We start from the raw sequence: 11,024 nt of genomic DNA, 5'->3' as shown, positions 1-11,024 counted from the left end.
TCTGCACTCCACCCCTTTCCTCTCTTTTATATTTATTAATGTATGTATTGATTTATACTCTTTTGTATGCTCTTAAATGAAGGTTTTTAAGTAGCTTTTCCTTCAACCAATCCTTTATTTTTGAATTTTTTGTTAAAACTCATTTAAACTTGGCAGTAGTAAGGTAGATAATATACCAATCTCTGTAAATTGTGCAATATATATTTAAGATAAAGATATAATGTAATATTTTTAGCTACAATAAAAATCAAATCAAATCAAATAACACCTTTTTCAAGCTTAAGGAAATGGCGTAGTTAGCTACTTATTTTCTCGACATTCCCCTAAGTCTGCCACCATCTTCGTACCACCCAAATTATCTGCCTTTTTAATATGTTACATAAAATATTATTTAGCGTCAACACACCAAAAATCAGCTTTAATGATATCACGTTTTTGTCTTAGTTTTTTTACCCCTTTAACCCCTTACCAACGCCCTCCCCACCAACGGAGAAGTGGCAGACAATTATTTTAATGTTTATTTATATTCAGACTATACAATGAGACCAAATATTTTCTTAAAGAAATGACGTTACTTTTTCTGTTGCTGGCTCTTAGACTATAACGGAGACGATACAATCTCGAACTATACGAGCTGTACACTGTACAGGAACTTGCCCCTGGTCAAAAAATGAAGTGTTCAACGATTAAGATGGCTAGGGCATGTAGAGCGAATAAATATCAAAGCTCCAGCCTGTAGGATATTAAATGCTAAGCCTGATGGAACCAGAAGCAGAGACAGACCTCATCTCCGGTGGAGTGATCAAGTTGAGGCACACGCACCTCGGCTTGATATTCGAAACTGAAAACAGAATACTAGAGATCAAGTAAGCTAGCAGATTACTTGAGGCCCAGGTGATGCGCTGTAGTGTCAGCTAAAGAAAAATAAAGAAGAAGAGCATTGCAATTTTTCGTATCCTGTTTGTTGCATTATCCTTAAATGTAAAGGGTGCTTTCTTATGTACCCAATGATACAATCCAACCAAAAAGTCTGCAAGTTATAAAACACATTGTTATGCCACAAACACAATAAATTTATTCAAAAATAGAAATGATACAAAAAAACAATAAAAACTCGATATAATAAAAATAGCGTTTTGTTACTAAATAAAATCCAATCCAGTATAGTATTACTATTAATATAGTATAGTATTACTATTTGCCATTGAAAGACTTTTCAATTGCAGACGTTTGTCCTTAAGCAATGACTGCTTGACCAAGTCATATTTCTTTTGTGAATCTTCGTGTGTAATCGTTAATCTCTTTTGCACCATTCTCTTATTCAGCTCAAGATCCTTCGATTCCTGCATAAGACGTTCATAGTCGAAGTCATCGAATTTATTTTCAAATTTGCCCAAGAATTTTTTTAACGATTGTCCTTCAGCCGTCAACTGCATACACCAAGAAATAACAATGAAAAAAGCAACAAAAATAAGAAAGGATAAGAAAGATTTAAGAATAAAAAGAAAAAAAAAACTAACATCTTCATAACGTCGTTGCAATTCATTCAAAAGCGTTACAAATCGCTTCTTCAAATCATTCAAACACGCATGGTACGCTGTCCAGGATTCCTTTTGCGTCAAAGTACGTCCATTGTAAGGTATGAGATAGGGAGCCAAGAAATCGGGTGGATTTTTACTTCGTTCCTTTATGATTTTCTTCTCCAGCTCGTCCTTAAAATTTATACATAAAAGGCTTACTTTAAGTTTTAACTACAACGAGTATATTATGTTTTTAAAGAGCATATTATTATATGAATCAGAATGACGGTATATATACCAGGAATTAACTAATTTATTGGATTAAACTAATTAAGTTCAAGGTCCTTGAACAATGAACCTTGGGACAAATAAGCCGGGTGGCTGACTGGTGACTGGCTGGCCGGCCGGTCATTATCTGCAGCCAACAACCAAACATGTGCTCGTGCTATACAACTTAATTAAGTTCCCCAAATATTGATGCTTTCTATTTTGCATTAAGAAGTGGGGCAGCAAACATACAATACACATACACATAAGTTGGTAGAGTGACACTATCTATTCCCAAGTAATACAAATGCATTAATCTAAATAGCCACCACCTTGGGAGCCCTCTCATCTTGAATCACACTCTCAGACAGGACCATATTATCCTTGCACTAAATAGGTAAACAAATTGAAATTAACATATATAATGAGGTGGTGTTGGTGGGTGGGGTAAAAGTGGGGGCTATACCATTCAAAACAGTAGCCATGTACATTGAATATGCCCATCCACACACAAACGCACAATAAGAATACATATATAATATCCTTATGCCAATTACAAGGATATGAATGCATTTATCGAACGGAAGGCGATGACGACGACTATGACGGCCGGAAGAGAGTTCATTACCACCAGCTAATTAGGTCATTCTAAATCAAATTTATACTGATTATATTATATGCGTCATCATCGTATGACTTTACCCTCTCGAGGCGAAGCTTCCTTGCTGCGTCATTTCGCAAAGGATCAAATACTCCGAATTTTAAATCGGTGTGTTTGATTTCACGCTTCCTTCGCTCGAAAATACAGTTAAGCTCTTCCATAATTTTGTCAAAGGCCTTCTTGGCTGATTCTTCGGCCTTCAGTTGTTCCAACAACAATAGGTACAGTTCCAGTTGGGTAGGATCAGGATTCGTATCGCCAAACTGAAATAATAAACAAACATTTAGGAGATGTTATTTCAAAGGATCAAAATTGTTTGTAGATTTTTTATTTTGTCAATGCCGTCGGCAAGTTATACTCTCTTTATTGAAAAAGTATGTAGGTACTATTTTTCTTGCGAAATATTGTATGTGTTCAATTCCTTGGAAAAAGGATTATTTTCTGTGTAGGACACACCTTGAATCCTTTTGTTAGTGATGGATCGAAGATAATCTCTTGACCGTAATCTGGCTTTGGTGGTTTAATGAATTCTCTGATTGTGGCAGTAAGTGCACCACAAAGATAATGAAATTTCAGAAGAATTTTATTCTTCGAAAGTTGAAAAGACCGAATCGCAATATCTTCGTTGGCTGGTTTGGTGTGGTCTCGTTGGAATTTTTCAGTGATTTCCTGAAAAACAAAAATTAATATGAAGTCAACGGTTGTTGTGGTGTTTTTTTTTTGGATTTGTGTTACCATTAATTTATTCAAGTCGTATTTTGTGTTGAACTCCTTGTAGAAGCACCTGTAAAATAAATAGGTGTTTAAATTGAAGAATTATGGATAGACTAAATACATCTTTAACATAGATAATAAAATAATAAGTTTGAACGAAGTTGAAAAAGTTTAGGGAACTGGTAAAATTTGGAGCTCAATTTCATAAGAAGTTTGAAAACAAATTGTTTTGGAATCACACAGTTTTATGTTGCAACGAAACTCAAACATTTTTATAGGAAAGTTAAACAGAAGAAGTTTCGTTAATGTAAACCTATTTTAAATAGTCACTGGAGTATTCATAGTTATGGAATTTCTTTAATTCGAACATGTTGAAAAATATTTTTATTTGTGCAACAGTTTAAAACATTGATTATTTTCTGTTTTGAATAAATTAAAAGTCAGAGGTCAGTTATTATAAATTTTCTTCGTAAATGTACGAACAAAATCGCACTTTCTCATTTTACTTTTATTTCAAGTTGTAATTTCCTTACGGCAGACGGTTTCATGAAAAAAAGGAGACCTTATCAGTGCGGTTTTACACTAGGAAAGTCTACAGTAAATCAAATATTTATATTATGGCAGATCCTGGAAGAAAATCCAAGAACACCAAATCGACGACCACCATCTTTTCATAGATTTTAAGGCCGCAAATGACAGCATCTACAGGGAAGAGCTGTATAAAGCGTCTAGTTTAAGCATCCCTGTCAAACTCGTCCTTTTGTGCAGGATGACCTGACCATGGAGAATTCACGCTGCTCTATAACAGAACTCTTCGATGTAAAAAAAAAGTTTTTAACATCGTACTTGAAAGAATAGTGCAAAGCTCACATTTCAACACTAGAGGCACTATTTTTCAAAAGTCTGTCAACTAACTAGAATATGCTGATGACATTGACATAATCGGAAGAACTCAGCGTGATGTCAATAGGGCTTTTGTGAGTATTGAGGCAGAGGCGGGTTTAACGATTATTGAGGGCAAAACGAAGTGCATGCTGTCGTCAAGAAAGGACATACAACACAACAATTAATTTTAAATAAAAGAACGGCCAAGTTGTAAGAAATTGTCGTTTTGCCCAAAAAGAAGTTTTGATTTAAGTTTGGGGTTATACGAGCGTGATCAAAAAGTAAGGTGACTTTTTGAATTTCACGCTATGGCTATGACATTAAAATTGTCTTAGGAGATTTTAATGCCAAGCTAGGAAGAGAAGACATCTTTCGAGGCATAATCGGGAGATACAGCCTGCATGAAACCACCTCTGACAACGGATTCAGGCTGGTCGACTTCGCTGCGGGACGAGACGTTCTGGTAGCTGGTACACAGTTCACGCATCTTAATATCCACAAGGGGACATAGAAATCTCCTGCCATGTCCTTTTCCGATCGAGTCTCTAATAACCTCTTAAGGAGTCCTATGCTGCCGGCATTAAGCATTGAAAACCAGTGGCAACATTGCCTTGCAACCATCAGAGATGCCGCCTCTGAAGTGCTAGGTTTCACACAGCCACCACAGCGAAACCCTTGGTTTGACGACGAATGCCGGAAAGCGCACGCAGCGAAACAGAAGGCATACAAAACGGCGCTGCACAAAAGGACTAGAGCTGCTCGCGAGCTCTACGAGCAGAAGAGCAGAGAGGAACACCGGCTTATTAGTTGGAAAAAAAGAGAGCATGAGAAGCGCGCGATCGAGGAGATAGAGGGATGTCACAACAGGAATGAGATTCGTAAATTTTACCAAAAGGTTAACAAAACATACAAGGGTACCAGACACGAACCGAAGCCTGGGGAACACCGTAGTAGAACTGCAGTCGATGCTGAGAATATGGAAATATCACTTCTCCAAATTATATAACGGCGATGACGAACCGAATTCCGCTGTAAGGGAGATAGAACCACTCAACCTCGGCGACGGAGATCAACAATTCCACCTACCCAACCTTGACGAAGTGAAGATAGCTGTATCTAAACTTAAGTCAAACAAAGCTGCTGGAGCTTACGCCATCGCTGCCGAACTATTCAAAGCAGAAGGTAATGACTTGGTAGGGAGAATGCACCAACTCATCTGCAAAATATGGTCGGAAGAAAGTATGCCCGATGAGTGGAATCTCAGCATTGTGTGCCCGATACATAAGAAAGGAGACCCTTTAAACTGCGCCAACTATAGAGGCATCAGTCTCCTTAACATTGCGTATAAGATCCTCTCTGCCGTATAATGTGAACGTCTGAAGCCATTCGTTAACAACCTGATTGGTCCTTATCAGTGTGGCTTCAGACCAGGAAAGTCCACTTTCGACCAAATATTCACACTAAGGCAGATCTTGGATAAAACCCAGGAACTTCAAATCGATACCCACCATCTTTTTATCGATATTAAAGCTTCGTATGACAGCATCCATAGGGTAGAGTTCTAGAGCAATGTCTTGTTTTGCCATCCCTGTCAAACTTATCAGTTTGTGCAGAATGACGATCGAGAATGTACGCTGCTCTATCAAGGTCGGAAAAGATCTTACCGATGCAATTGATGTCGAAAAAGGTCTTAGACAAGGCGATGCACTTTCATGCGATTTCTGCAACATCGTTCTGGAAAGAATTGTGCAAAACTCAACCGTCAACACTAGAGGCACAATCTTCCAAAGATCCATCCAATTACTCGGATACGCAGATGATATTGACATAATTGGAAGATCAAAGCGTGATGTCAGTGGAGCGTTTTTGAGCATTGCGACGGAAGCGAAGAAGATGGGTTTAGTGGTCAATGACGGCAAGACCAAGTATATGCTGTCATCAAAAAAGGACACTGAACGACAGGTATAACTTTGAGGTAATTAAGGACTTTGTCTAACTAGGCACCGCTATTAATGCAGACAACGAACCCAGCGCTGAAATCAAACGAAGAATAACTCTTGCAAATCGCTGCTTCTTTGGACTTAGAAGGCAATTTAGAAGTAAAGTCCTCTCTCGAGCATGTAAAATCACCATCTATAAGACACTCATCATCCCGGTTCTCATTTATGGCGCTGAGGCCTGGACCCTGTCAAAGAAAGATTAAAGCGTCTTAGGATGCTTCGAGAGAAAAATTCTTCGAGTGATTTTTGGTCCCGTACGCATAGATGGAGAATGGAGGAGAGGATATAACGACGAACTGTACGGGCTGTACAGCGACACTGACCTAGTTAGCAGAAATAAAGTCCAACGGCTTAGATGGCTAGGTCATGTAGAGCGGATGGACATCAACGCTCCAGCCCCGAAGGTCTTCGAATCCAATCCGCAGTAGAGGAAGACCGCGACTCAGGTGGCGCACTCAGATGGGAGAGGACCTCAACCTACTTCAACTTGGCGTGCAAAACTGGAGACAGCTAGCTAGGGACCGAGCTGGCTGGAGACGCATGTTGGTTGAGGCCCAGGTCCGCCCCGGACTGTAGCGCCACCTTAAGTTAGTAAGTAAGGAAACTTTGCATACACCCAACTTCGCATGTACGCAAAATTCTATAGTGTTCCCAAGCAGAGGGGTTTAATATCTCATTGTTTGAACGCCGTAATGCTTGTTGGAAGTAGCACTGTGAGCAAGCGAACTATTTCGGTTTATTTAAGTTTGATAATTGGCATTATTCCCCTCTCTGAAAATTAAATAAAGCCAAACATATCTTTTACGCTTTCTTGACGTTCCGAGTTTTTCGCCGTTTTGAAATTTTTTTCGTTAATGTTTTTGTTTTGGCGATTAAATTTGAAACTTAAAATGACGTAGTATGCATACCCAAAATGAACAAAAGGCTCGGTTATATTGCCCAAATTGTACAACAATTAATTGTTTATAATGTTGTTCTTTGCGCTATTACTTTTTTTATTCGGGCTATATCGTTCTGGACGAAAGGACCTTACGCCATGACAGTTTTGTAAACACATCAAATTTGAATGTCGGTGGAAAAAGGGTGAATATTTGGAACGTTAACTTAAAACAACTTAAAATCTAAAAATTCATACCAACTAAAAAGTCATAATTTCTATTCTTCGAATTTCAAGATTTTACTTTAGCTGAAGTTTTGCTCAAGGGTAAACTGATGGGCATTCCTAGAAGCGCGGGTATTACGGTTAAATTATTTAAGGGGAGGAGTGTTCAAGTTACGTAAACGAGTTTATAATTTTAATGTCACCAATAATTTAAAAAGCTCTTTTTTGAATGCTGCCCAATAGGTTTTGTAGATTGTAGCCATTGTAGCAACGGCTCAAAAAACATAGACATTTTGCGGAATTTTTGGCAACATCGCGTATGTAATCGCTCCACAAAAGGTGGTTGCTGATGCACATTTCGAGGATGTCGATATTTTCCGTTTCGTTGATGCAAGTGCCACTCATGGATAGTTCCAAAGAGGGTTTATATCGCTTTAACGATACAAGACAGCATTGCGTTTTCCATTAAATTCCACACGTTCAATGCTGTGTAGGTCGGAATTTAATTAACTAATCATATTTTGCCGTTGCAGATCCACATCCAAAGAGAAGGGTTGTGAGTCTGGAAACGAATATGAAAAGCTAAGAGTTTTATCGTCAGCGACACAATGTTAGATTAGAGGTAGCAGACAGGAGATCATTCATAAAAATGAGGAAGAGGATCGGAGACAAAACGGAGCCCTGGGGCACATCAGAATTTATTTTACTAGTTTTAAATTTGAATCCGTCCAAAACAACTTGTATTAAATTCGAAAGAAAATTTCTTATCCAATCAAGAAGAGATACAAGTGCCATCCATTAAATTAGCAAGAGATTAATATCTCGCTTTGACTATTAAAGACCGCATTGGGTTTTCGAAGCTTTACATTCAATCCGGTTTTTTATTCCCTATTGAACAATGCTGTTTAGTCATAAATTTATTCAGCTTATCATATTTTTCCGTTGCAAGTTCCAAATCGGAAAAAGAGGGATGTGAGTCTAGAAAGGAATGTAAAAAGCTAAGAGTACTATCGTCAGCGAAACAATGTATTGGATAAGAAGTTGCATACAGGAGATCATTATTAAAAAGGAGGAAGAGTATTGGAAATAGAACAGAGCCCTGGGGTACACCAGCGTTTGTTTTGTAGTATTCAGATTGAAACCCTACTTGTATTAAACGATTTGAAAGGAAATTCTTATCGAATGTAGAACGAATTCATGAAAGCAGAAATCGTGCATTTTGGATTATGTAAAGTGCTATAATCCTACTATCTCAAAAACAGTTTAAGATATCTATTGCTGCGATAGCCGTACTGATGGTCATTAAGAAGCCTTTGATCTTCTAGATATTTCTTAAGCCTATAATTAATTAGCATTTCCATGACTTTGGAAAGAAGGGGCATTAGTGCAATCGGTCAGGTACTAGAGGGTTAGGAAGATTTGCCTTTTTTGGGGATGGGCTGGACAAATGCTGATTCCCTTCTGTTTGGAACGAGACGAGACCTAAAGAGTAGGTAGATTACGTATACGTAGTGGTTGTGCCTGCGTTGCAGAACACCTCTTCAGAATAATTGCGCGAATACCATCCAGGCCAGCAGATTTATGTGTGTTGAAATCTCTTAGGACTTTAACTAACTAATTAAATTCAAACATACTCACTACATAATTGTTAGCATTGATATTATTTGTCAAAAGAAACCCAAGTAATACTTCTTAACGCTTTTAAAACTAAAGAGATGCTCTAATTTTAAATAGAGCCAGGGAACATCGCTAACACATATGTTCTAGTAGATTTAGAGATATTTAGGTTCTAGACTTTGTTGGAAAAAAAACTTGAAAATTTTGACTTGAAAAAAACTTTTTGGATTTGTTTTTGTTAACAACATATAAACAATTCAAATATTATTGAATGAGACAGTATTACTTTAATTTATAAATTTATTTTTTTTAAAGTTGAAAGAAGTGCACATTCCTTTGGTTTTAATTAATTCGTATAAGAAACAAATGAATGGAAATTATTAATTAATAAAATCTATAAAATACTCACAATCCTGGTTCTTTTTTAAAATGCATTACAATTTTTCTGTCGTGTACTTCACACAATTGCATTGAGTCCAAACGTGGTGCCGAAAAGAAATGTAACATTTTTGGTTGTGTTTCATTAACATAGTGTATAAAATCTGAAAACATTTTTATCGATTTATCGAAAACAGTTAATCGGTCATTAATCGTTACAACTTACATTTCAAAGAATCTGGTCTTCCCTTTTGGAAATGTTCCTCAGTCTGACCAGTTGAAAAGGTAAATTTAATTTTTGTCAGTAAATCCGCACGATTTTCATACCAATCCCAGCGTATCTCAGGAACTTCATAATTATCATCTGAAAATAGTGTCACTTGCACGACTTTTCCATCGGGCTGAGTGTAATTTGAGAATCTTTCGTGCAAGACTCGATGATAGTAAATGGCTTTGTGAAGATTTGGGTATCTTTCATCCAATTCCTTATCACTAATAGTGAACTTTTCTACCCAAGATCGACCCATATCCAAATGTTTTTCCATAGACACTTTTTTGCTCTCGTCTTTTATGTTTTCATCAGAGCATTGCTCTTCAACCCGCATTTCTATAGGCTCACCAGGCAATAGATGATGCCAGTGGCTGGTCTCTTTTAAATCCCATTTCATGTCTCGAATTCGACAAGTTTGCAAATTGACATAGTAATTTAAATGGTTCCAAATACTTTCGATGTGATTGTACGCCATAGTCGAGGGATCATGCTGAAACCCGGTTGAGGGTTCAATAAATGTGGCAGTTGGTGGAGCATCAACCTCGTCACCATCTTCATTTGGAATCTTGACACGAGGCTTACAGCTCCATGGAGCATTGTGAATTATAACAACCCAAGAGTGGGAAAGGCGGCAAGGGTCATTGAATGAGGCTTCATCTTCTAAGTTCTGCAAACAAAAAAACAGTGAAAATCCATGGCGATATTACAATAACTCACTAACCTCCCGTTCAATTCTTTCAGCTTCTTCTTTTTCAAATTTCTCTCGATTTTCCTTCTCCAACCTTTTTTCCTCAAGTTGCTCTGTTAAATGACTCTCGAGATCCGGTTTCGGTCTTAGTTTATATTTGTTGATTTCTTCAGTTCTGGATGATCTATCCAGCCCTTCGTCTTCATCTTTTTCATAATCAAGTTCTTCTTCTGGTAAGGTGTATTGAACATTTCGCTGATCATTGTTAACAGTATTCAGTTTAGCTGAACCCGACACAACCAAGGCTGGAAAACCTGCTCCAATCAACATGCTGCACAGTAAAGTTGCCATTTCAAAGCTATTTCCACATCGGCGACGGAGTAAAGTTGACGGTGATACCAGGGATGGAGGCTAAAAATAAACAAAAATATCAAAATCAATACTTTTCTGGCACAAATGACCCAGATCCTTAATTAATCTATGACCTATCAGCTATTTAATCGATATAAATGAAAAACTATCCTTCGACTATTTTGCCATCTTCATCAAGGAGTTAGTTTGTCAGTCTTTGCTAAAGTAAAAATATAAAAACCCTTTGAACAAGAAGTCCTTAGCATCAAACAACAAAAATGACGGTGATGGTGCACGGTGGTGGTGGCGTAACGCGGCAATGCGTCAAAGGACAAAATGTCCTCGAAACGGAAACAATAGTCGTCCATGATGTTGTTTCTCACTTTGTGTTCTTTTAATAACTTTATGCGCTAGCTAGCGAAATGGGTTGAATAATGATGAATTCAACCCCACCTGCACCTACTGCTCCCACACTCCACCCACTCTCACAATCCTTGTTGTATTTTATAGCGAAGAAATTAAAACATTATATAAATAGAGAGCTATGAGGAAAGGACTCACCTTACCGCA

General features: G+C 37.7%; 1 protein-coding gene across 1 annotated transcript in view; it reads right to left on the bottom strand.

Annotated features, from left to right (window-relative positions):
- Positions 1–1,055: 1,055 nt before the first annotated feature.
- The window catches only part of LOC129940162 (coiled-coil domain-containing protein lobo), a 179,330-nt gene continuing 169,361 nt past the window's right edge, over positions 1,056–11,024 (bottom strand). Inside the window, exons 3-10 of the mRNA XM_056048414.1 lie at positions 10,137–10,514; positions 9,371–10,082; positions 9,176–9,308; positions 3,184–3,232; positions 2,905–3,117; positions 2,490–2,711; positions 1,521–1,712; positions 1,056–1,430 (exon numbers count right to left, since the gene is read on the bottom strand). Of these exons, the coding sequence (XP_055904389.1) occupies positions 1,176–1,430; positions 1,521–1,712; positions 2,490–2,711; positions 2,905–3,117; positions 3,184–3,232; positions 9,176–9,308; positions 9,371–10,082; positions 10,137–10,514 (2,154 nt within the window). The 3' untranslated portion in view covers positions 1,056–1,175. The remainder of the gene's footprint in view (positions 1,431–1,520; positions 1,713–2,489; positions 2,712–2,904; positions 3,118–3,183; positions 3,233–9,175; positions 9,309–9,370; positions 10,083–10,136; positions 10,515–11,024) is intronic.

This window comes from Eupeodes corollae, chromosome 1 (genome assembly GCF_945859685.1).
Source record: "Eupeodes corollae chromosome 1, idEupCoro1.1, whole genome shotgun sequence".
Lineage (NCBI taxonomy): Eukaryota > Metazoa > Arthropoda > Insecta > Diptera > Syrphidae > Eupeodes > Eupeodes corollae.
This window is presented reverse-complemented; position numbering and strand designations above follow the sequence as displayed.